The sequence below is a fragment of the Culex quinquefasciatus genome, chromosome 3, assembly GCF_015732765.1.
Source record: "Culex quinquefasciatus strain JHB chromosome 3, VPISU_Cqui_1.0_pri_paternal, whole genome shotgun sequence".
NCBI lineage: Eukaryota > Metazoa > Arthropoda > Insecta > Diptera > Culicidae > Culex > Culex quinquefasciatus.
The window spans coordinates 75,187,947-75,215,880 of NC_051863.1; the positions used below are offsets into that span (position 1 = coordinate 75,187,947).

At 37.4% G+C, this 27,934-nt stretch overlaps 2 protein-coding genes across 3 annotated transcripts in view; one reads left to right on the forward strand and one right to left on the reverse strand.

The window, feature by feature from the left end:
* The window catches only part of LOC6032732 (kinesin-like protein KIF3A), a 47,814-nt gene that overhangs the window by 11,457 nt on the left and 8,423 nt on the right, over positions 1-27,934 (reverse strand). The window lies entirely within an intron of this gene.
* LOC6032733 lies at positions 14-27,893 on the forward strand. 2 transcript variants are annotated; one of them, XM_038260122.1, is made up of 6 exons: positions 14-332; positions 21,657-21,707; positions 22,088-22,224; positions 26,872-27,032; positions 27,103-27,231; positions 27,302-27,893. In XM_038260122.1, exons 2-6 carry the CDS (start codon positions 21,698-21,700, stop codon positions 27,408-27,410), a joined length of 546 nt encoding a protein of 181 aa, XP_038116050.1. In that variant the 5' UTR covers positions 14-332; positions 21,657-21,697; the 3' UTR covers positions 27,411-27,893. The 2 variants fall into 2 exon arrangements, with proteins under 2 accessions (XP_038116050.1, XP_038116051.1); XM_038260123.1 differs by lacking the exon at positions 21,657-21,707 and having other exon boundaries at positions 15-332.

Below are 27,934 nucleotides of genomic sequence, written 5' to 3' on the forward strand. Positions count from 1 at the left end.
ACCAACTCCAACGACCGACGAGCACGTCGCGTTCAGTGCTTTGAGCGCGTTCTCCGACATCGGTCGCATTTGGTCTTTTTCTCTCTCTCTGTCGGCTCGTCTCTTCCAGAAAACCAAAACAAAAACAAAATTCGGTCGGTCGCGTGTACACAGGTCACGATTCCCGCGCCGTTCAACATAGGCCGTAGCATAAAATCGCGTGCTACTGTACCACAACAAACAACACAGACAGGCAGCAGTAGCAACAACAACAGGTCACGGGCACAAGTCTTTGTTGGACTTCACGACGACGACGACGAACCACCTTCGCATTTGATAGCCCCCCTCGGCAGGTTAGCATTGGATAATTTGAGGAGAAGCACAACCAGCATAAAAAAGCAGAAGAAATCAAGTAGCATAGACGATCAGGGTGTGTCTCCTCAATCGACTTCGATTACTGTGCCGACAATGAAGAAACAAATGAAGAGCAAGTTGTTTTGTAGGGCAAAGTCACTGCCACAATCAATGGTGAAGAATATCGATGTTGTGTTCTGATTGAAACAAAAAAAAAAACTAAAACAAGTGAACGGGGAAAATACCTGCTAAAGTGACTAAAAAAATCATCGTACTAAACGACGCTTGGCTACATTCGCACGTGTGTTGGATATTAACCGTGGAATTTCAGAGCAATCGTGGGGTGAAGGAATGTCTACAAAGAGAACGTGATAATCTAGCTTTCAGAAAGATGAAGAAATATTTTACGTTACTACAAACAATACCAAATGATAATCATAACATATTTACACCAAGGACACCAGATGTCTTAAATTCAAGTCCACATGGGTCGCACAAAGAAGATAAAAAATTTAAATACAGAAAAAAAAAGATTCAGTAGGATCAAACATGTAGAGGAGACGCATGGTTCTTTCTTTTTAAGTTTTATCTCCCGAATTTTCTATAAAACCCGCAATAACTGTTTTTACAAGTTGATTTGTCTTGTTTTGCAGTTTTAACCCTTTCAGGCCTGATGGGTCATATATGACCCAAAAATCAAAATGTTCAAACTGTAATTTTCGTCATGAGGATCATTTTGCCATCATTAACTAAAAAAAAAAAAAAATCATAAAAGTTTAGGCCTGAAAGGGTGAAATCTTTTTCAGATACTTTTTTATTTTTAATAAATATTTTTTATTATATTTTCAATTTTGTCCCATATTTGTAAATGTAGAATTTCTCCAGAATTTCGCATTTTTTTCGAGATTTTAGCATTTTTTGAAGAAGCGATTTTGCATCATTAGTTCCCATTCAATTTTGCGGACTGGTCATACAAAATGAAGATGAGAGTGTGTATTGGAAAAACTTGGCCTTTTTCCTGATCGATTTTGTGTATTCGACAAAGTTATAGGTTACGGTTTGGATTTGCCAGAAAATAATAGATACATGGCAATAGAATCATTTATTCCACCTACAAAAAGTCAAATTCTAAAAATATCCATTTTATCCTTTTCTGCGGGCATCTTCTGCTTTGCAGTTAAGGTTGGTGGAAAATCTGGTACTGAAGATACATTTGTATTCGAAAAAAAAAAAATCAAAAATTGTCTAGCAAAACTTCTGAAATATTTTTTGATGCTAAATCAAATTTGCAATCGATAATGACAATGATTTAAAAAAATTATAATGAAGTGCACCGTTTTGGAACCATCCACAAACCAAGTGGACACTTTACGGAGGGAGGCGTTTGGCAATTGTCACGCTACATACAAAAAAGTTTTTTTTTGTATGGACAATAGCCCACGAGGGAGGGGGGGGGGGGGTTGAGATATCCAAAGAAAAAGTGTCCACGTGGTTTGTAACTGATCCCTTTCAAGTTACAGGCATTTTAGAGAAAAATTCTAATCAAAACAAAATCATAATTTTGCAACCCTGCATAAGATAATTTCGAAAAGCTAAGAAAAAATTCTACAGCTTTCCTTTTTCGACTTTGTATATCGGACTCATAGTACCTGAGATACAATCTTTCTAAGTTTAAATTTTGTGAAAAATATTTTTTCTCAGTGTCATCTATTTAGCCCTCCTTTCCAACTTGTGATTATTAGAAACTATTGTATCGATATTCAATGTTTAAAAGTGAAACTTTTGTGAAAATTTCAGCTGTTTCTATAAACATAATTTCGCAGTTCAAAAATCAAGCCCAACATATTAAAAGTATAAAATAAAGAATTTAAACAGTTTAATTTTTTAATTCCGAAAATTCGAGAAAAACATTATAGTAAAGAACAAAAATTGGTTTGAAAATTGATTTCTGGTGAATTCTTTACTGAACTGACAACTATTTGGTTAGACAAAAGTTTTAAAGAATGAAATTAGGAAAAAATATTTTTTATAGCGTCATCTAATTTTTCACTGACGCTATTTAGAAAATTTTTGTGACATTTTCAAAGAAAAAACATATTCACAGCATTAAAGAAAACAGCCTGACTTTTAGAAATTGTCAACAAATCATTTCCCCTCAACTTAAAATGTAAAATTGAAACTGAAGTAGAAAACATACCTTAAATTTAACCTGAATGTGAAGTTGTGGTATACTTTATTAACTCTCTAATTAATTTCACATTATTTGAGATTTATTCATTTATTTATTTTTGGAACGATGCATTACACATTTTTAATGATTTATCTATCATGATTTTTTATCCATGAAATGAATTTGAGACTACCAACTTCTAGGTGGCGTTCGACTAAAGCTGCACTGTACAAGTTCGCATAAACAACAACAAGCCGAGGAAAACGCATTTGAAATTTGTCCCACAAATAAGGCTACGTGTTAAGTTTTCGCGAAAAAACTGGAATTCCTCCTGATTTCTAAAACAAAGTACAGTTAAACCTCGCATATGCACCTCATATGGGGGTTTCTTATGCGAAGCACGCATATGCGAGGTACAGGGCTTATGGGATTTTGGCTATATGGGAGACATGGGCTATATTTTTATAAAAAATCAACTAAACTATACAAATTTATAGTGTTTTGGAATCGTTATGAAGTCAGCTATACAGCAACACCAAATTTACATGGTTTACGATGTTCTAGATCATCCGAAACTTCGTCAAGTTAAGGCCTATGTGTTCAACGCCCTACAAGTATGAGTTAGGCGATTTGACTGTGGTTTTTGACCACATATCATATCCGGATAACCTCAGGGAGGTTCAGGGACTAGTCTACCGATATGTGGTGTTGTTCTGGGTCTTCTGTAGAGTCCCTGAAGGTACGTCTGATGGGTCTACCGCCGTAACACGGCAGAGGTCGGTGGTTTTTGACCTCAGATCATATCCAGATAGCCTCAGGGAGGTTCAGGGACTAGTCTACCGATATTTGGAAATGTTCTGGGTCTTCTGTGGAGTCCCGGGAGCTACGCCTGAAGGGTCTACCGCCGTAACAAGGCAAAGGTCGATGGTTTTTGACCTTAGATCATATCCAGATAGACTCAGGAAGGTTCAGGGACTAGTCTACCGATATGTGGAGATGTTCTGGGTCTTCTATAGAGCCCCGGGAGTTACGACCGACGGGTCTACCGCCGTAACAAAGCAGAGGTCGATGGTTTTTGACCTTAGATAATATCCAGATAGCCTCAGGGAGGTTCAGGGGCTAGTCTACCGATATGTGGTGATGTTCTGGGTCTTCTGTAGAGTCCCGGGAGCTACGTCCGATGGGTCTACCACCGTAACAAGATACAGGTCAGAAGTTTTTGACCTCAGATCATATTCGGATAGCCTCAGGGTGGTTCAGGGACTAGTATACCGATGTGTGGTCATTTTTTGGGTCTTCTGTAGAGTCCCAGGAGTAACGGCCGATGACTCTACCACCGCAACAAGATAGAGGTCGGAGGTTTTCGACCTCAGTTCATATCCGGATAGCCTCAGGGAGGTTAAGGGACTACCCTAGTAACATTTTAGGTTTTAAGTAGGCCATTAAAGCCTGTTTAGGCTGCATGAAGGTTTTCAGAACCCTGATAAAACCTGTAAGTTTTAAAATGTTACTAGGGTAGTCTACCGATTTCTGGTAATGTGCTGGGTCTTCTGTAAAGTCCCGGGAGCTACGGTCAATGGGTCTACCGCCGTAACAAGGCAGAGGTCGGTGGATTTTGACCTCAGATCATATCCGGATAGCCTCAGGAAGGTTCAGGGACTAGTCTACCGATGTGTGGTGATGTTCTGGGTCTTCTGTAGAGTCCCAGGAGTTACGGTCAATGGGTCTACCACCGAAATAAGGCAGAGGTCACTGGATTTTGATCTTAGATCATATCCAGATAACCTCAGGGTGGTTCAGAGACTAGTCTACCGACTTCTGGTAATGTGCTGGGTATTCTGTAAAGTCCCGAGAGCTACGGTCAATGGGTCTACCGACGTAACAAGGCAGAGGTCTATGGATTTTGACCTCAGATCATATCCGGATAGCCTCAGGAAGGTTCAGGGACTAGTCTACCGATGTGTGGTGATGTTCTGGGTCTTCTGTAGAGTCCCGGGATTACGGTCAATGGGTCTACCACCGAAATAAGGCAGAGGTCACTGGATTTTGATCTTAGATCACATCCGGATAGCCTCAGGACGGTTCAGGGGCTAGTCCAACAGCCGTAGCTCCCGAAATCTTACAAAACACCCAGAACATCACCACATATCGGTAGACTAGTTACGGCTGTTGACCCATTGACCGTTACTCCCGGGACTCTACAGAAGACCCAGAATATTACCACACATCGGTAGACTAGTCCCTGAACCACCCTGAGGCTATCTGAATATGATCTGAGGTCAAAAACCACAGACCTCTGCCGTGTTACGTCGGTAGACCCATCGGACGTAGCTCCCGGAACTCTACAGAAGACCCAGAACATCTCCACATATCGGTAGACTAGTCCCTGAACCTCCCTGAGGCTATCTGGATATAATCTAAGGCCAAAAACCATCGACCTCTGCCTTGTTACGGCGGTAGACCCTTCAGGTGTAGCTCTCGGGACTCCACAGAAGACCCAGAACATTTCCACATATCGGTAGACTAGTCCCTGGACCTCCCTGAGGCTATCTGGATATTATCTAAGGTCAAAAACCATAGACCTCTGCTTTGTTACGACAGTAGACCCGTCGGTCGTAACTCCCGGGACTCTATAGAAGACCCAGAACATCTCCACATATTGGTAGACTAGTCCCTGAACCTCCCTGAGGCTATCCGGATATGATCTGAGGTCTAAAACTACCGACCTCTGCCGTGTTACGGCGGTAGACCCATCGGACGTACCTCCCGAGACTCTACAGAAGACCCAGAACAACACCACATATCGGTAGACTAGTCCCTGAACCTCCCTGAGGCTAACCGGATATGATCTGTGGTCAAAAACCACAGTCAAATCGCCTAACTCATACTTGTACGGCGTTGAACACATAGGCCTTAACTTGACGAAGTTTCGGATGATCTAGAACATCGTAAACCATGTAAATTTGGTGTAGCTGTATAGCTGACTTCATAACGATTCCAAAACACTATAAATTTGTATAGTTTAGTTGTTTTTTTATAAAAATATAGCCCATGTCTCCCATATAGCCAAAATCCCATAAGCCCTGTACCTCGCATATGCAACTCTTGCGACAAAACCGAATCAGGTGGAATGACTCGTATATGCAAAGTTGCATATGCGAGGCGCTCTTATACGAGGTTTAACTGTAGAGCAATTCTATACGAAATCGGTCTTTTTTAAGAATTAATTGATGTATTTTTTAATCCGACTGAATCTTTTTTGGTGCCTTTGGTATGCCCAAAGAAGCCATTTTGCATCATTAGTTTGTCCATATAATTTTCTATACAAATTTGGCAGCTTTCCATAAATAAACAATATATGAAAATTCAAAATTCTGTATCTATTGAAGGAATTTTCTGATCGATTTGGTGTCTTCGGTAAAGTTGTAGGTATGGATATGGACTACACTGAAAAAAATGATACACGGTAAAATTTTTTTGATGATTTTTTATTTAACTTTGTATCATTTGCAAAAAAAAACACTGTTTTTATTTTTTTTCATTTTTTGATATGTTTTAGGGGACATCAAATGCCAACATTTCAGAAATTTTCAGGTTGTGCAATAAATCTTTGACCGAGTTATGAATTTTTTAATCAATACTGATATTTTCAAAAAAATCGAAACATTGGTCGCAAATTTTTTTCAACTTCATTTTTAAAATCAAATTTGCAATCAAAAAGTACTTTAGTGAAATTTTGATAAAGTGCACCGTTTTGAAGTTAAGGCCATTTTTAGGTAACTTTTTTCAAAATAGTCGCAGTTTTTCATTTTTAAAAATAAGTGCACATGTTTGCACACTTGCGAAAAAAAAATTTTTTTTGAAAAGCTGAGAAAATTGAACTTTGTTGATACGACCCTTACTTGCTGAGATATTGCCATGCAAAAGTTTTAAAACATGTAAATTTATGTTTTCCAAGTATCACCCAAACGACCCACCAGTTTCTAACATTGATATCTCGGCAACTAATGGTCTGATTTACAATGTTAAAATATGAAACATTCGTGAAATTTTTTGATCTTTTCGAAAACAATATTTTCAAAACTTTTAAGTCAAGACTAACATTTCAGAAGGGCCAAATATTCAATATTACGCCCTTTTAAAATGTTAGTCTTGGTTTAAAAATTTTGAAGATAAAGTTTCAGTCGGACCAACAAAGTTTCAGTCGGATAAAAAAATACAAAAAAAAATCGAATGACCGAAATCTGAGAGAACTACTCAGTACTGGATGTTGTAGGCTTTTCTGAAAGATCACACAATTTTGAACCAAACAGCATAAATAACTCAAAAACGATGAAAATGCATATGGGACATTTATGCGATCAGGGGCAGTGCAGGGTCTGCAGATGATGATTTAGCGATTTGATAAAAATCCACTGAACTACTCAAATTCGACAAATTTTGAGTCGCTGAACACGAATTTGATGTTAAGAATAAGAAGACATTTTTGCCTTCTTCACATCACTGAGGTTAGGCTATAAAATCACTCGAAAAATGAACTTCTTAAATACGACTCCTGGATATACCTTCACCTAAACCTATCGACCCAGAATCAAATCCTGAACAAATGTCTGTGGGGATGTGTGTAGATATGATTTTTTTCCACACGATTATCTCAGAACTGGCTGAACCGATTTAGGCCGGATCCGCCCTATTCTGTTCGTTTTGGGGTCCCCTAAGACCCTATTAAATTTTATTCTGTTTAGTGAAGTACTTTTAAAGTTGCGTCAAGAAAAAGTTTTGTTGTAGCTACAAAAAAGGGCAATTTTTGCCTAACCTCAAAGGCCGGATCTTTTTGCTTACGCGTGAGAGTCACGCAGCATGCACGCGGAACCGGTTGTTGCGTTTGAGACGGAATTTGTATACGATTCTAATTAGAATCCGTTTCAGAATTCGGATTGAGTAAACTGGGCGGTTGCCACATTGCTTAAGCAGTGTCTGCGTCTCTTCTGGAAAAAGTCTGTATTAATTATGTTGCTGAATACATCATTTTGTCTCTAAATTCAATTACAGCCCCCTCTTTTCTCCTTTATTTTGGAGAGTTGGTAAAAACTTGAATATTGCTGTTCTGGTAAAATCAATAATTATAAAAAAATTAAATAAAATTAAAAAAAAAAACTATTACATTAATTTGTAAATACAACATGAATGTGAGGAAGGCACCAACCACCTTAAGGTGGATTAAGTAACGTTTTTATTATTCGATTACCCAAAGTTTCTTTGGATAATTAAAACTTTGAATAATCGAATCTGGACTGTTTTGCTCATTCAATTTTTTTTACCACAAATAATTGTTTGTTTGCTTGAAATAAAATTTCTTTGACAATAAATCCAGAAATTCAGGATAATTTTAGAACTGAAATCTCAATAAAACAATTAAAAACTTTTTATTAACATTTTAGATATTTTTGGTGCATCTATAAATCGATAAATGCCAGCTTTATTCAACCTACATCAAAACAAATTGCCAAAGAATTTGATTTGTTTTCGACGCTGGAATGTCAAATCAAGTCTGGTCTATTTTTGAACCAGTCTCAATAAATACAGATCGATAAACAAAATTCCATATTTGCTCCGCCCAGTGATAAAAAACGCCACTTTACACGCGACTCTACTGTACCACTTTTGTGTAACCTATTTCTTTATGTAACACCTTCACAGATTCACAAAGTGAGCCCCATATTCTTTTGTTTATTGTTTACCATTTCCCCCTGCGTGCGGATGGCTTCGCAACGTGAAAACAGGTTTTTTTTTGTTACAGGTTTATGCTGAACAAAAAAGTCTTCGACGAGGACTGATGTGCGTGTGAGATGCCTTCTTTACACGGATAGAAATCCGGTCCGCATAACCGAAAACAAGTTGCGATAAAATCGAAAACATCGATTGTTTTCGATTTGATCGACAATGTTTTCAAAATCGACAACATTGTCTTCGATTTTGAAACATTTTGTTCTCAAAATTGGCAACCGTCCCCTACGATTCCCCCGTAACAACTGTCAAAACGCAGCCAAAATAATCAAAACGTCAACCGAGTGATCGTGGCAGTTTGTGTTTTAGCCAAGTTTTTTTTTGTTTTCGGGAGAAAAAAGCAACGAGAGGCAAGGCGTCCTCCTCCACCTACACCGGAGTGACCCCGCCGCAGCAGCAAGGCCAAGGTCAGACGCAGCAGTCGTTGGATCAACGGCAGGATGAAGAGCTCGGCTCGGGCGATTTCAGCTCGCTCTCATTACCAAGTTCACCCACGAACACGGCAACCGCAAGAAGACGGCCAGAGCAGCAACGGGGCACGACGCGGCGAAAGATTGAGCTGCGAACGCCAATGGACTTTTCCGAGACGGAAACGATCAGCTCCGGGTTCTCGGACAAGATCAGCAGCAAGACGACGCAGATGGACGAGCGGCCGAGGAACTTTTTGTGCACGATGGCGGACGGGAGGACTGCAAGTTCAGCATCTACGAGGATCAAGCCGTGATTGACTCGCGGTTCCGGTTCAGCCCGTAGCACCGGGAGTTGTTCCGGGAGATCTTTGGGATTTAGAAGAAGGCGGCGGATAGCAGGCAATCAGTTGCCACTGTTAGACGGTCAGAATCCGGTTGTGGGAGGGAGCGGGGGCAAGGCTGGAACTCCGAAGGTTCCTCCGAGCGAATTTGGGAACGACACGCTGAGCGTCATCTCGTCGGCGGTGTTCGAGCAGTCGTTTGCCATGTCCGAGTGCATCACCTAGTCGGAGCGCAAGAAGATCGAGAAGCAGAACAAGTACGTCGGCGGCGAGCAAACGGAGAACAAACCTCCGGTCGGCGTTGCGGCACTTCCCTGTTCCGTCCGTGGAGTACTCGAACGCCGTCCAGCAGACTTCGTCGGTCAGTTTCTCCAACCTGGTCCTCCTCCTCCTCCTCCTCCTTCTCCTCCTCCTCCTCATCCTCCTCCTTCTTAAATTCCTCCTCCTCCTCCTCCTCCTCCTCCTCCTCCTCCTCCTCCTCCTCCTCCTCCTCCTCCTCCTCCTCCTCCTCCTCCCTCCTCCTCCTCCTCCTCCTCCTCCTCCCTCCTCCTCCTCCTCCTCCTCCTCCTCCTCCTCCTCCCTCCTCCTCCTCCTCCTCCTCCTCCTCCTCCTCCTCCTCCTCCTCCTCCTCCTCCTCCTCCTCCTCCTCCTCCTCCTCCTCCTCCTCCTCCTCCTCCTCCTCCTCCTCCTCCTCCTCCTCCTCCTCCTCCTCCTCCTCCTCCTCCTCCTCCTCCTCCTCCTCCTCCTCCTCCTCCTCCTTCTTAAATTCCTAAATTCCCAAATTTCCAAATTTCTATATTCCTAAATTCTTAAATTCCTAAATTTCTAAATTCCTAAATTCCCAAATTCTCAAATTCCTAAATTCCTAAATTCCTAAATTCCTAAATTCCTAAATTCCTAAATCCTCCTCCTCCTCCTCCTCCTCCTCCTCCTCCTCCTCCTCCTCCTCCTCCTCCTCCTCCTCCTCCTCCTCCTCCTCCTCCTCCTCCTCCTCCTCCTCCTCCTCCTCCTCCTCCTCCTCCTCCTCCTCCTCCTCCCTCCTCCTCCTCCCTCCTCCTCCTCCTCCTCCTCCTCCTCCTCCTCCTCCTCCTCCTCCTCCTCCTCCTCCTCCTCCTCCTCCTCCTCCTCCTCCTCCTCCTCCTCCTCCTCCTCCTCCTCCTCCTCCTCCTCCTCCTCCTCCTTCTTAAATTCCTAAATTGCCAAATTTCCAAATTTCTATATTCCTAAATTCTTAAATTCCTAAATTTCTAAATTCCTAAATTCCCAAATTCTCAAATTCCTAAATTCCTAAATTCCTAAATTCTTAAATTCCTAAATTCCTAAATTCCCAGATTCCCAAATTCCCATATTTCTATAATCCTATATTACTAAATTCTTTAATTCCTAATTTCCTAAATTCCTAAACTCCTAAATTCCCAAATTTCCAAATTCTTAAATTCCCAAATTCCAAAATTCCTAAATTCCTAAATTCCTAAATTCCTAAATTCCTAAATTCCTTAATTCCTAAATTCCTAAATTCCTAAATTCCTAAATTCTTAAATTCCTAAATTCCCAAATTTCCAAATTCCCAAATTCCCAAATCCCCTAATTCCCAAATTCCTAAATTCCATAAATCCTAAATTCCATAACTCCTAAATTCCTAAATTCCCAAATTTTCAAATTCCTATATTCCTAAATTCCTAAATTCCTTAATTCCCGAATTTCCAAATTCCCAAATTCCCAAATTCTCGAATTCCCAATTTCCCAAATTCCCAAATTCCTAAATTCCTTAATTCCTTAATTCCTAAATTCCTAAATTCCTTGATTCTTAAATTCCTAAATTCCTCAATTCCTAAATTCCCAAATTCCCAATTTTCCAAATTCCAAAATTCTCAAATTCCCAAATTCCTAAATTCCTATATTCCTAAATTCCTAAATTCCTAAATTCTTAAATTCCTAAATTCCCAAATTTCCAAATTCCCGAATCCCCAAATTCCCAAATTCCTAAATTCCTAAATTCCTGAATTCCTAAATTCCATAAATCCTAAATTCCATAATTCCTAAATTCCTAAATTCCCAAATTTTCAAATTCCTATATTCCTAAATTCCTTAATTCCCGAATTTCCAAATTCCCAAATTCTCGAATTCCCAAATTCTCAAATTCCCAAATTCCTAAATTCCTTAATTCCTAAATTCCTAAATTCCTTGATTCTTAAATTCCTAAATTCCTAAATTCCTAAATTCCTAAATTCCTAAATTCCCAAATTCCCAATTTTCCAAATTCCCAAATTCTCAAATTCTCAAATTCTCAAATTCCCAAATTCCTAAATTCCTATATTCCTAAATTCTTATATTCCCAAATTTCCAAATTCCCTCATTCCCAAATTCCCAAATTCCCACATTCCCAAATTCCCAAATTCCCAAATTCCTAAATTCCTAAATTCCTTAATTGTTTAATTCCTAAATTCCTTAATTCCACACACACACACTCACACAAAGATTAGTATTTTGATTAATGATGTATTATTTTGCCTCAATAAATAAAAAAAAACGAATCAACTGTTTTACTGAACCAAAAGAAATATCCAACGGTCAATTAAAAAACCAAAACCAACGGTCAATTCAAAAACCGAATAAACCGTTCGGGATGGCTGCGTGCTTTTTGTTTTGCCAGGCGTCACCAACCGTGACGACTCAAAATCGACAACATTGTTCTCGATTTTGTTGCAAATGTTACCGGACGACTGGTCGACAACATTCTGAAACGAATTTCAGAACGAATCGAGAACAATGTTGTCGATTTCCCGGACAGGATTTCTATCCGTGTACTACGCATTTATTTATGTTGGAGGAGCCGGCAGCGAAAGCCAAATCATGTGAACAAGTGATAGTGACTAGTTTAAACAAAAAGCTAAGAGGGAAAGAAAAACAAGTTGAACGACAAAACCGATAAACTACTTTGTTTGTTCAGTTGAAGCAACAAGTCTCAAAATTTGAGTGTTGGGTTTGACTGCTTTGTAGAGTATAGAGTATAGAAAAATTCGAAACAGGAAAGTGAACTGAGGCACTCCCTTTCCTGGAGGAAGTTAAAATGCATTTTTTATGACTTTTACAACAAAACTATTTTAGTTCAATTATGCTCTCTTGACACAATCAACAAGTGATAATCGGAAAAAATCAATTGATGGATGCCTTTATTGCTAGATTCAGGGTGGATGGATGAAAACACAACAAGGTTTTTTTTTGTAATGTTCAAATTAATTTCGTCAAGAGAGAATAACTCTAACTATTGGCGGTAGATGCTGGTCCAGAGGAAATGGTTTGAGCGAGCAAAACCATATTTGTCACGCGCTTGCAATTTGACTCGCGCAGCATTAAAGAGCATAATTAATAACTTTACTTCATGCCGAAAGGCAGCCTTTTGCTTGTGTTTGGATCAATTTGTACGTGCACGCGTGTATGTGTGCGCGATTGCCAATTGCAGAAATTCACGTCACATGCAGCTCAAGACCAAACTATGTTGGCATCGCTGAGCATACTTGTTGGTCTCAAATGGTGCGACACATTTCCTAACCGTATTTGCTGGTAGAAGCTATTGGTGGGAATAAAGTATGGAATGCATTTCTTTTTTGCTGATCGAAACGAAAGTGTTTGCAACTAATAAAACATATTTTTTGAAAATAGGAATCACACTTCTAATTTGATTTTTTCTACGATATATCAGCTGGTGGCGCTGTTTCCTTTCAAATTTTCTAAAACTCAGATCCTCATAGGAAATATAATGCATTGAAATTTTGTCGAACAGACCAAAGCTGCATAACTTGATCCAGAAAAGTTATTAGCTGTTTAGAAAAATATTTTTTGACTGAAAGCTTTTGTTTTGAATGAAAGCTTCTTAAAGCTTTTCAATTTTAGTAAACTGTAGTTATTAAAATATTGCCATGTTTTTTTTTGTTCAATGAAAATTAGTTCGTATCTGAAAACGGACTGCATCTATGAACAACTTCTTAGTGTTCTTAGTGTAACAGTAACAATTAGTTTCTGAGTTAGATGTTTAATTGTTATTTAAACGGAATTAAATATTAGCTTTAGATTTGCAGGTATTTTTAATCGAACGAAAATGTGGAAACTTTTTGATTCATCAAAGTCATATTGGAGCAACTCTCTACGAAATCGGCCGATTTCAACCATTTTTATTTTTTTGTACTTTGTTTTATGACCAAATGCTATTTTGCGTCATTGGTTCACCCATACAAGTCTCCATACAATTTTGGCTGCTGTCCATACAAAAATGGTATGTAAATATTCAAACAGCTGTAACTTTTGAGTGAATTTTCCGATCAATTTGGTGTCTTCGGCAAAGTTGTAGGTATTGTTAAGGACTTTTGAGAAAAAAATAGGTACACAGGAAAAAAATTGCAGATTTTTTAATCAACTTTTTTTTCACTAAAACTCAATTTCATAAAATATGTATTTATTGTTTTTTGAGATTTTTTGATATGTTTTAGGGGACAAAAATCCGCATATTTTGAGCCATAGAGAAACATGGTCAAAAAATCTGCCGCCGAGTTATGAATTTTTGAAAAAAAACACTGATTTTTAGAAAAAATCGAAGTTTCATGAAAAAAACAAGTTTGACATTATTTTTTAATGCAAAATTGAATTTGCAATCGAAAAGTACTTTACAGATTTTTTGATAAAGGGCTCCGTTTTCAAGATATAGCCGCCGAAAGTTTGATTTTAGCGAAATATTTGCAGTTTTTCAATTTTTAATTTTTTTTTGGGAAATTGAGTTTTTGTGAAAAAAATGTTAATTAAAAAATCGGCAAATTTATTTTTCCGTGTACCTATTTTTTCTCAAAAGTCCTCAACAATACCTACAACTTTGCCGAAGACACCAAATTGATCAGAAAATTCACTCAAAAGTTAAAGCTGTTTGAATATTTACATACCATTTTTGTATGGACAGCAGCCAAAATTGTATGGAGACTTGTATGGGTGAACCAATGACGCAAAATAGCTTATTTGGTCATAGGGAAGGCCCCCACAAAGTTTAAGTCAAATCAAAAAATAAAAATAAAATTTATTTCCGGTTTTGGTAGAGAATTGCTCATTGTTCAAACATTTGAAAAATACATGTCATCAATAAACACATACATTTTGAAGTATTTAAAAAAAACTTCTGCTCTTTGGGATATTTTACAAAGAAGGAATCCACAAAGTAGGTAGACAGTAAAAAATTAGCGTTGGCCTCGGAATGCCATCACTTTTTTATTGCATTTATCATGTTCTAACCATCGTAACTTGTCACCCAATACGCAGAATCCCTGGCATCGGCTACAAACAGCTGCATTTTTCTGCATCAGTAAGCTGGAGATGCGTTTCGTTCCAAAGCACAGATTATGAGATAGACTTAAATGCACCATGCTTTGCACAAGATATACGGTGAAAACCAGAATGCAAATGCAGTCAGATCTTCACACATGGTAATGTTGTGTGCCTATCTTGAAAACCTAGAGGTGCTACTGTGACATCCCGAGCAGGCGGAAATAACTTGGGAATAACATTTTTGATATTTGAAAATACTAGGCAAATAACATTTTATGTTAATTATAACAAGATTTGTTATTCGTCGTTATGATTTTTTTGTTATTGGATTGTTATTGTAATAACAGACTAATAACATTTTCAATGATTCTACGAACAAATCTTTGTTATTATTTTTTGAAATTTGAACAACTAATCCGATCATCCCAATAACAGTTAGAGTTAATCTTCCATAACAAAAAATGTTATTCCAAAGTTGTTTTGGCTGTCAACCAATATCAGACCAATAACAAATTTTGTTATGGAGCAATTCCAGCTCAAATCAGGGATTTTTCTGGTACTTTTGTACCCGACCATCTCCGATTTCAATGAAACATTGTAGACATGTTATCCTAGGCCTATATAAGCCATTTTTGTGTATATGGAGCCAATTGCACTCGAAAATGACATTTGAGAAGGGCGTAATTTTTTTAGATATTTTTGTATTCTGTAATTTAAAAATGATTGTATCTCGAAGCCGTTGCATCGTACCAAAAAGTGGTCAAAGACAAACTTGTAGGAAATTGGACGGGCTTTCTGAAAAAATACACTGAATGAAAAATACACGCCACTTCTCTTGAAAGCTGTCAAAGACAAACTTATGGGAAATTGGACGAGCTTTCTGGTAAAAATATTCTTGAGACTGAAAAATCAAGTCTGCCATATATAAAAAGCCAAAAACCACCAACAAAGCTGTTTTTTCGACATTTTAATTTTTAAAACCGCTATAACTTCGCAAGGATTGGACTTAGGACAATGGTCAATATGGAGACTTTAATGTAAAATTGTCTAGATAATCGATTGCCACTATCGGTTTCGAAAATTTTGACGTTTAGACCACTTTAAAAAAAACAGGTTTAGTAAATGATTTTTGTATTTTTTTAGGAGAGACATACCATCCCGCATTTTTCCTGAGTCTTTTGGTAACATTTTAGGCTATTTCCTCAAACATTTTGAACGAAAAAAATCGTAACTTCACCTTAAAATTTAACTTTTAAACATAAAAATTGAAAAATCCCATAGAAGTGGCGTGTATTTTTCTTTCAGTGTATTTTTTTCAGAAAGCCCGTCCAATTTCCTACAAGTTTGTCTTTGACCACTTTTTGGTACGATGCAACGGCTTCGAGATACAATCATTTTTAAATTACAGAATACAAAAATATCTAAAAAAATTACGCCCTTCTCAAATGTCATTTTCGAGTGCAATTGGCTCCATATACACAAAAATGGCTTATATAGGCCTAGGATAACATGTCTACAATGTTTCATTGAAATCGGAGATGGTCGGGTACAAAAGTACTGGAAAAGTTCCTGATTTGAGCTGGAATTGCTCTATGATAACATAAACTGTTATTGAATACTTATGCAAAAATTGATTTTTCAAGAAGATTCCATAACACTTTCTGTTATTTTAACAGTATTTGTTTTTGAAATGGTATGAATTTTGTTATTACCGTCTGCCCGGGATAGATTCATATTCAAGACTAATGGGATTGCAGAATAGTAGTTTTTTTAATCTCAACATGATCCGAAAGGTACAAAGTGTTAAAACTTTTCAAACATTTTAGTTTGATTTTCTTGACTACCAGTCTATGATCACTTTAAAACCCACTCTAAACCGAGCTAGCTTTATGATGGATTGGTGTGAATTTAAATATCGCGCCACAAATTGCAATTAAAGTTACCAGCACTTCTCAGTGTTGATAGACTAGCCCAATACTAGCAAAGCACTTATATACGAGCTTGTGTGGAAGACACGATCAAAACAAAACGCCCGTAAAACGTACTACGCATGTGCGGAATCTCGAATCAAAACAAAACTCGCGTAAAAGTTGCGACGGTCAGCGTGTGGGGAAGAGTTGTTGTTGAAAATTGAATTTCAAGATTTAAAAAAATATTGTTTATAAATGAAGTTTTTGAAACAATTTGTAAATAGGTAATTTTACCAAAAACAAACAGTACTTCAAATAATGATTTAAAAAATGCTTTTCCCAGTTGCAAACAATTCCACACTAAAGCTGCCCCGTTGTTGTCAACTACCAACAATGAGTGCTTTGTGCTCGCTCGAAGAAATGATAATTTTAACGCTAAAAAAGTCTAAGCACGACATAAACCCCCTTTTAAAGTGCCCTGCCACGCCCGTCCGCCTGTTGTTTTGCTGGTGTGACTGCCCAAGGCGACAAAGTGAAATGCATGAATTTAGCTATTATGCTGCGAGGAGTGGCGCAAACTGGGGTGGAATGTGTGTGGGTGGGTGGTTCGGTAGGAGGAAGCAACAGACTGTCATTAGTCTGCACGATCCACTTTGTATTGCGGAGAAAGAGTGGCGTTGTTGACTCCCTTTTTGACTAGATATCTATAGTTTGTAGAACAGCAGGGATCGAAAGAAAGTGGAATGTTCATTGAACCTATGGTTTTACGATACAACAATTTTCTATTGCATTTGCACTGTATGCTTTTATTTTTTTATTAATTTAAAAATAAGGCAAATTGAAACAAAACGTACAGATAACTAAAAACGATTTTGAACATCAAAATTCAGTTTAAAAACTGAAGTTCCGCTACGAAAAACATTCAAACTATCAAAAAATTGCGTTCGTTTCTTCACTACCGCTCAAATCGTTCCAAAAATTAACCAGAACAGATTGTCACCCGTTTACACTTCCCTCGGTTGGGCGTAAAACGAAGTCTCTTCCAAAGTACGCAGCAGAGCATATCGAATAAGGTGACGAAACTTTTCGCCTCATCGGCCACAACGCCCTGGTAGCGTTGGAAGTTTGAGAAGAAAACATATAAAAACGACCGCGATGTCGCGACGGGGCGATATGCCTTTTGCAGCATAAATGCTCTACCCCCATGCTGCTGCTTGGTAGGCATCATCTCAGCAATAGTCAGTTGAGTTATAGTGAGCATGTTACATAAAAACCGATCTCAACACACCACGCGGCGCAGTGTGGTTTGTTAAAATTTCTGTTTTCGTGCTGTGCGAGGTGATCAACTTCTTTTTGCTGTATTTCCTTTAGCGACATTTTATTACGATTGCAATTGAATTGAACATAACGATCCCATAAGAAGACAGATTCGTTTTCATGAAATTGTTTTTTAAAAAACCATTTCATATAGAAACATTTTTCATACCGCTTTTTCTCAAAAATAAATTGGAAACGGAAGTTCTGTTAAAAATCTGATTTTGTTATCAGAACATTATGATCATCGTTAATGAGAAGGAAAAATAGTAACATCCGTAAGGCTAAAACATGTTTTTGAACAGATCATATGAGAGAATGCCGAAGAGTAAGACAAGTTATGGGATGCGGAAAAATCATTCAATCATTGAATGCGTTATTCGTGTGATGTTCTAACATTTAAAAAAAATCAGCAGTCATAAACCAATTTATAATTATTTTTTATAGTTGAATTTTACTATAGAGCAGTTCTCTCAGATTTCGGTCATTCGATTTTTTTTGTATTTTTTTAATCCGACTGAAACTTTTTTGATGCCTTCTTATGCCCAAAGAAGCCATTTTGCATCATTAGTTTGTCCATATAATTGTCCATACAAATTTGGCAGCTGTCCATACAAAAATGATGCATGAAAATTCAAAAATTTGTATCTTTTGAAGGAATTTTTTGATCGTTTTGGTGTCTTCGGCAAAGTTGTAGGTATGGATACGGACTACACTGAAAAAAAATGATACACGGTAAAAAAATGGGTGATTCTTAATTTCACTTTTTGTCACTAAAACTTGATTAGCAAAAAAAACACTATTTTTATTATTTTTTTTTATATGTTTAAGGAGACATTAAATGCCAACTTTTCAGAAATATTCAGGTTGTGCAAAAAATCTTTGACCGAGTTATGAATTTTTGAATCAATACTTATTTTTTCAAAAAATCGAAATGCACAAGGTGCAATTTGGCGCTGACGGTGAAACACATCTTAGCGGAATGCCCTGAGTTCGAAGAGCAGAGACGCCGAGCTGGAGTACCATCCAACGTCAGGGAAGCCTTGGCTGATGATCGAGATATGGCGAAAAATGTGTTGAAATTTTCAAAGGCTACTGACATGTATGGAAAAGTGTAAAGATTCATAAACAGGACCCGAAAGACTCATAGTTAAAAGGTCCTAAATAAAAACAAAAAAAAAATCGAAAAATTGGTCGCAAAAATTTTTCAACTTCATTTTTCGATGTAAAATCAAATTTGCAATCAAAAAGTACTTTTGTGAAATTTTGATAAAGTGCATCGTTTTCAAGTTAAATCCATTTTAGGTGACTTTTTTGAAAATAGTCACAGTTTTTCTTTTTTTTTAAATTGCCTCTTTTGAAAAAAATATGTTTGAAAAGCTGAGAAAATTCTCTATATTTTGCTTTTTTGAACTTTGTTGAAACGACCCCTAGTTGCTGAGATATTGCCATGCAAAGGTTTAAAACAGGAAATTTGATGTTTTCTAAGTCTCACCCAAAAAACCCACCATTTTCTAATGTCGATATCTCAGCAACTAATGGTCCGATTTTCAATGTTAAAATATGAAACATTCGTGAAATTTTCCGACCACTTCGAAAAAAATATTTTGAAATTTTTTAAACCAAGACTTACATTTCAAAAGGGCCAAAACATCAAATTTCCTGTTTTTAAACCATTGATTGGAAATATCTCAGCAATTAAGGGTCGTATCAACAAAGTTCAAAAATGGAAAATGTAGAGAATTTTCTCAGCTCCTCAAATTTTTTTTTTTCAAAGGTGGGCAAACATTTGCACTTATTTGAAACAATGAAAAACTGCGACTGTTTTCAAAAAAGTTACTTAAAATGGCCTTAACTTGAAAACAGTGTCTCTTATCAAAATTTCACTAAAGTACTATTAGATTGCGAAATTTGATTCTACATCGAAAAATGAAGTTGAAAAATTTGTGCGACCAATATTTCGATTGTTTGAAAAAATCAGTATTGATTAAAAAATCATACCTCGGTCAAAGATTTATTGCACAACCTGGAAATTTCTGAAGAGTTGGCATTTGATGTCCTCTAAAACATATCAAAAAATAAAAATAGCGTTTTTATGCAAATCAAGTACAAAAAGTAAAATAAAAAATCACCAATTTTTTTTACCGTGTGTTATTTTTTTCAGTGTAGTCCGTATCCATACCTGACCAATTCTCTACCAAAACCGGAAATGGATTTTATTTGTATTTTTTTATTTGGCTCAAACTATGTGAGGGCCTTCCCTATGACCAAAGAAGCTATTTTGTGTCATTCAAAATGGTACGTAAATATTTAAACAGCTGTCACTTTTGAGTGAATTTTCTGATCAATTTGGTGTCTTCGGCAAAGTTGTAGGTATTGTTGAGGACTATTGAGAAAAAAATAGAAACACGGAAAAACAAAAAATTGCAGATTTTTCTATCAACTTTTTTTTTACTAAAACTCAATTTCCCAAAATACGTATTTTTTTATTTTCGAGATTTTTTGTTTTAGGGGACAAAAACCCGCAATTCTTGAGCTATAGAGAAACATCGTCAAAAAATCTGTCGCCGGGTTATAATTTTTTTGAAAAAATAGTGATTTTTGGAAAAAATCGAAATTTAATTCCAAAAAAATGCCTCAATTTGCAATCGAAAAGTACTTTACAGATTTTTTCATAAAGGGCTCCGCTTTCAAGATATAGCCACCAAAAGTTTGATTTTAGGGAAATATTAGCATTTTTTTTTATTTTTAAAAATAGTGACCATGAGTGACCATTTCAAAAAATATTTTTTTTTGAAGAGTTCAGAAAATTTGCTATAAATTATCTAAGAGACATTGAAGATTGGACCTCTGGTTGCTGAGATACAGCGGCTTAAAGAAATAGAAACAGGAAAATTGAAATTTTTGGAGTCTCACCCAAGCAGCCCACCATTTTCTAATGTCGATATAGCAGCAACTAATGGCCCGATTTTCAATGCTGAAGCATGAAACATTTGTGAAATTTTCCGATCTCTCGAAAAAAATATTTTGATTTTTTTTAATCAAGACTTGCATTTTAAATGGGCATAAAATTCAATGTTTTAAAATACTAGAAAATTAGTCATTGATACGACTCAAAACAATACATTTCACGCTTCATCGACCGCAAATCACAATCTCCAATCTCGCAATCGTCAGTTCAAGACCTTGTGAACCGCGTGTGACCTTCCACCAGGTGTCACTGTTCTGGCTGCCCCTAGCTGTCGATTGACGGCAGCGTGACAGGTGACCGAGGCTTCAACAGGTGTGCACAACAAACCAACCAACCAACCATTCAATCTCTGCAGCAGCACCAGCAACCAGTACGAGGGACTGGATGTGCAGCGCAATAAATCTTAAACGTTAGATAACCAAACCAAACGAACTGAATGAATCGGCAGCAAACCGGTTCCAGACTCGTTCTGCGACTATTCTTGTGCGCTCCACACACACGTTTGGAGTTGTCATTCGAGTACATGCGTTCAGCAAAAGCAAAACAAACACACACTTTGCAGAAATACGCTGAATGGATTCCATGAAAAGGGGGGGTGAGGGTAATGTAGGTCAGTGTGTGACGCGACAAGAGGGTGTGAAGGGAACAATAAGATTTGTTTCACTGATAAGGTATACAATTGACACACGGATTTGTTTACATAAATGCATATAAACTGTGAGAAAATGTTTAGAGTAATGACACGAACTCGGCGGAAAAGGAAAGTTTTCCGGAAACAATCTTCGCCGTAAATGATACGTAACGTAACAAGAGTAAAAAGTTGAACGATAATTCATTCGGTATAGCAATGCTTCACGACGACAGCCTTCATTGATTGAACACGAATGACAAATTGAAGTTACTAACCACAGAGGCGTATTATAGCCTCTGTGTGATGTTAGAAAGTGCAGCCGCAAGTACCACAAAATTACATTGAATGGAAAACCATACACTGAGTACACAGTTCAGTTGGTTCAAGTCGTGACTTACGCATTAGTTCGTTCCAATAGCCGGTAGCTGATGTATATGAAAGCTTTCAATTCGAACGACTAAACATCTTGCATTATTCTATAGGTTTCGTCATATAATACAAATCTCAAATACAGTCATCAATCATGAACATAGGTACAGTCAAAACATAGTAATTTCATACGAATGAAGTTAACCCAAATAATCCAATAAAGCACCAATTCGTGACAACCCAGAAGCCCTAAAACGTTGAACAAAATTATGCTCACACAACCTGTAACGACGAACACCCCTCAATTTTCAACAAAACCAACCTCGTCTAAATCCACGAAAACAATAGAATAGTTAAACCACAACCGCTCACTTAACTCAATTATCACGAAAATGTTCACTCCACACAGAAGATGATGATGATGACTGACCAATTAGCAATTACCAATTGTTTGAGTGCGCGCGCTTTGAAGCATGCAAAGTTACTTAGAATATCCACGAAGTCTAGAAAGGCGACTAACGTGTCGTTTTGTGTCTCTGCGCAGAAATCTCCCGCCTCACGATGGCCAGCGCGGAACAGGGAGCCGGAACCGACCAGACCGACCGGGGCATGCGGAAGGAGTACTTTGGCAGCAGTGGCGTCACCAAGTTCCTGCCGCCGGTGTTTAAGCTGCTGGAGCTGGTGAGTTGCGGGGTTGGCAATAACTTGTAAAAATTGTTGACGTCATGATTCAAAGTCCAGACACTTAATAGCATACCATTTTTGTTATAGCTGTCATAAAATCATGTAATAAGTTGGAAAACAGTCAGTTTTAGGAAAATGTATGCAAAATATGTCTTTTCTAACAATTTTTCAACAGAATTTTAAAATTAAAATGACTTGTTGTGCTTCGAATCGCGGACACTGCTAAAAACTGATTCGAAATCCGGACACTTTTGCTTCGAATTCCGGACACTCGATTTTGCTATTGAATCGTACAAATTTGGACTGAAATGTTAGTGAATGGCATTCTTTAGGTCTCAAGTAAGCCGTTAACATCAAAACAATCGATGTTTTATATATAAAAAAAGCTAGAATTTAAGGAAATCAAAACCATAAATTTCTGTTTTACCTTCCAGGTGGTTCAGTTTCAGTGAAATGTTTCATATTTTTTAGTAAACTAATAATTTTAATTTATTTAATTGTTTTGTCAATAACTACTGCGTTTAATCAAACTTTAAATGAATGTTGATGTTAGAATTCATCAAAAAACACAGTTTTGACATTCATAATGGGGTAATTCTCTACCAACTCACACGAAATCGGGAAAAGTTGCCCCGACCCCTCTTCGATTTGCGTGAAACTTTGTCCTAAGGGGTAACTTTTGTCCCTGATCACGAATCCGAGGTCCGTTTTTTGATATCTCATGACGGAGGGGCGGTACGACCCCTTCCATTTTTGAACATGCGAAAAAAGAGGTGTTTTTCAACCATTTGCAGCCTGAAACGGTGATGAGATAGAAATTTGGTGTCAAAGGGACTTTTGTGTAAAATTAGACGCCCGATTTGATGGCGTACTCAGAATTCCGAATAAACGTATTTTTCATCGAAAAAAACTCTAAAAAAGTTTTGAAAATTCTCCCATTTTCCGTTACTCGACTGTAAAAAAAATTGGAATATGTCATTTTATGGGAAATTTAATGTACTTTTCGAATCTACATTGTCCCAGAAGGGTCATTTTTTCATTTAGAACAAAATTTTTCATTTTAAAATTTCGTGTTTGTCACTAAAATTTGATTTGCCAAAAAAAAACACTATTTTTATTATTATTTTTTTTCTGATATTGTTTAGGGGATATCAAATGCCAACTTTTCAGAAATTTTGAATCAATACCGATTTTTTCAAAAAAAAAACGAAATACTGGTCGCAAACTAACATTACTAACATTTCAAAAGGGCGTAATATTTAATGTTTGGCCCTATTGAAATGTTAGTCTTGATTAAAAATAGGAAAAAAATCGAAAAGATCATTAAAAATCGGAACATTAGTTGCTGAGTTGTAAACAATGTTCCAAAAAGCAAAATAAAGAGATTTTTTCAGATTTTCAAAACTATTTTTTTTAATAGTGAGCAAACATGTGCACTAATTTAAAAAAAAATAACTGCGACTATTTGTAAAAAAGTTACCTAAAAATGGCTATAACTTGAAAATGGTGCACTTTATCAATATTTCACTAGAGTACTTTTTGATGGCAAATTCGATTTTACATCGAAAAATGAAGTTTAAAATTTTTTGCGACCAACATTTCGATTTTTTTAAGAAATTGGTATTGATTCAAAAATTTATAACTCGGCCAGAGATTTCTTACCCATTCCGGAAATTTCTGAAAAGTTGGTATTTGATGTCCCCTAAATCATACCAGAAAATGAAAAAAAATCAAAAATAATGTTTTTTGAAAAACAAATTTTAGTGACCATTTTTTTACCGTGTATCATTTTTTTTCAGTGTAGTTCTTATCCATACCTACAACTTTGCCGAAGACACCAAATCGATCAAAAAAATCCTTCAAATGATGCAGATTTTTCAGTTTGCATGTTTCATTTTTGTATGGACAGCTGCCAAAATTGTATGGAAAATTATATGGACAAACTAATGATGCAAAATGGCTTCTTTGAGCATACTGAAGGCACCAAAAAAGTTTCAGCCGGATTAAAAATTACAAAAATTAAAATTAAGAAAAAAACCGGTTTCGTAGAGAATTCTTCATTTGGTAAATGCCCAAATCAGTGCCTATCTACAGTAATCTTTGAAAAATAGAAATGAGACAGCGAAGCATTTTTTGAAAAACAAAGTGCGTCCATGTTGACCTTCCATGAAGGTTTATTTTTGCTAGAATATATCTGCTATCATATAATTGCACCACAACACGGGATTGAAACTCGTCTGAAAAACCTGTATCATTTTCTCATTCGAAACAGTGGCGCCACGTGGTGGTAGCTGCCCTGTTTATTACACTGTGAAATTATCCATGGCCAATCCAAGGAACCAGAAGGTGACAACAGAAATGTCCGTCCAAAAGGGGTGCTGCAAAAAAACTTATTATTTTTAACAAATTTTCGAACAAATCAGCAATGAATTACAAGTTTGACAGTCGAACGATACTTAAAAGTTGGTTTTGTTATTTGTTTTTGCAAAACCGCATATTTTTAACGAAAGTGCCTAAAATATTTGTAATCACCATTTGCCTCTTGGTGGCGCTTTGTGTTGGTATGTGTGTGGTCGATGTTTGCGGACGTGCACGCAGAACACAGAACAGTGAGAACTAGCGAAAATGCCTCACTTTCTTCTGATACAAGTCGCCATATTGAAATTGCTTGAAGATTCATACCCGTGCTAAATTGTAGTATTTATTGATAAAGAGAGGTCACCTTCAAACAAAAACATATTTTTTTTCTTTTGAGATTAGGGTATTTTAACCAATGGTGGACACCCTTTTGAGCAGTTTTTAGAGCAACTACAAGTTTTTCAACCTTCAACCTCCAACCTGTAGGTCCCTAATATTAACATAAGGGGTTTGCTTATACCCATCTCGATACTATTATATGCTTTTTAAGTTGAAGTTTGAACATTATTAAAATACAACTAATCTTTATGACATTTCCATAAACATCTTACGTAACGTGTGTAAATTACACTCATCACATGCCATTACGAAGCGGCGGATAGTGCCTGAGAAAATTCTACTCCAAAGACCGGCCGGCTGCGCGCGAACAATCGGATCGTTAATTATAAACGAGATTCCGACGATGCATGATGGGTGGGAGAATGTCGGGTTAGACCCGACAGGGTAATTAGTTTAGTTAGCCGATAGATCGCAAGCTTCAAGAGGGCGTGATTCATACGCCAACCGGCCAAGTGATGAGTGAGTCATCACAAATACACACACACAATTTGTCGTGATCGTGCAATCTTGACGCACGGCGATTTAGGGCCAAATTGAGTTGAGGACGACATTTTGTGCAGCTCACAATGCCTCACCTTTTGACCTTCAAAGACCAAAAAAAAAAACTCCGAGCCTTGTTGTCAACGTTATGACAATGTGTTATCTTGACGCACCCTGATATTTGCTGCACGTGCGATAACTGGCCAAAGGGATTTTATGTCGGAATGCGTTTGACACACGTACATGCCCGAGTACCGTAAACAATAACATTTGTAATCATAACTAGGGACTACGGCAACCAAATTCAACCAAACTTCGGGACAATGCACAGAATGGTCAACCAAACAAAACGTGTTCGTTATTGTTTATATTACGTGCTATTATTTTTTATTCAAGATCAAACATTGAAAAGTGGGTTTTCTCGGAACGTCAAAAAGCGACGTGCGACAAGATAGCACGACAGCGTCGAATTGACGTGCCGCCCTCTGTTGTACGGTGCTCGGCGAGAGTGTGATCACGACGTTACATCACACTTGACTTGATGCTTGTCTTCTAGAATGTGTTCTTTTCATGTCGTTAAGGGCTGGATAGTTTAACACATCTATTATACGTACCGAGATGGTGATTTTGCGTCTTAACTTGGCATTTTATTACGCTTTAGGAAACGTAAGGGGCATTACTCTTTGATCATTCATCTCTCATCTCCAATAACACATCTTGAAATTTTTGAAGTTGATGTCAGTAAAAGCTTCAATTTTGTCTGGGTATGAATTATTTGGGCTCCCTGAACAATCTCCAATCGACAGAAACGAATTTTAGTGATTGTTCTGCTAATAATCAAAATTATATTTTTTTTATATAAATCTGGAGCAACATTTGAAAAGGGTGCGTAAGCATTTTGACAGCATGGACTTTTCAATCAATTCATATCCTCCCTCTCCTTCACCACTCAGAATTATTAGATTCTCATGTGCAAGAATTTTTCGAGATTTTTTAAGTTTTGTCCCTTATATTAAATGGATATCAATTTTTTACCAGAACAATACAAAACTGTTCCGTTCCATACATATATAAACATTGCCCATATCCTGTCAAGCTGTGCATTATTTTTCTTAAAAATTACAAATAATTAAAAAACCAAATCAAATTTGGTAACATATCCAAAATAACACTATAATTAAATAACATATTTAGTCCGGTGACAATTACCACACTCAACAGTCGCTTCCAGCTGTGGGTGTCGTGAAGAATGCTAGAGCTAGTGGGCATTTTAAAGCGTGTCAGCAGCACCTACGTAGCATCTACACTCCAAATGTGAATGTTCTGCGACTAATTATACGCCAGAGTTGCTGCAAGACACAAAACGCTGTCTACGCCGGTGATAATTTAAATGTTGTGTAATTGCAGGCTGTCGCCATTATCTGCATCGGACTGATCGACGACCCGGCCAACAACTCACGATTCCGCGTGTTCTTGGCCACACGCACGGCCTCCCTCGCCTATTCCACCTTCGTGCCCTTTCTGATCTTCTCCGTCATCTATCTGTTCGGCAAGGTCATTCGTGAGAAGTATGTGCCACTGGGCGTACGATGCTTCGATTGCCGAACTAATTGTCACGTTTTGTCTCCCCCTCAACAGCATTCCGTGGAAGTTGCAATCGCTGCTGAATCTAACCGCGTTCATCCTGTACCTGGCGAGCGCTGCCTGCATCCTGAATGACTGGTCCGAAACCAAGACCCGGAATTACTGGCCACCAAACACACAGCGGTGAGTAGGCTAAATTTTGTTTGCTCCAATCCAGAAATCACCGTAACTAATCGAATCCACCACCTTGCAGAATGGACTACATGTGCGGTGCCGGAGCGGTCGCCGTCATTGGGGCGCTGATCTACCTGCTGGATCTGATAGTCACCGTCCGGCTCGGAGTGAAGGGCGAGATCGAGTAATTGCCAGCCCGGGTTGGTGAATCATTCCTCCGTCCATCATTGCATTGGCAGCAAACATTATCATAAGAGTTTTATTTTTTAATCTTTATCTGAGCCAATCCAGTAGCGAAAACGTATAAATCTATGGACCAAAAAGTAGCTTTAAGAACAATCAGTTTGAGAGAGAGTACCCTATTTTAGTTATGTTGTAGATGTTTTATTTTAAATTATTCCTACTTTTATTATTTTGTTACGCGTACTAACAAGTGTTACTTCGAACATTTCACATCGATGATTTGCAAAAGTTGTCAGGATTAATAATTGGTAGAATCTCGAACAGAACACCCTTACTAGATTGGAAAGCCATATTTTGCGTTTTAGCCTTAGAATCAAATGTACAAAAGACACGCGACGAAAACTAGTTCGTTTAGTTTCAAGAAAAATGCCAATAAACATGTACATGCCATTTCGAATAAAAGTTCACATTGCTATTATTTCATATGACATAAAGTTGTGAAAATTTAATTTAAAAAAAACAGACTTGA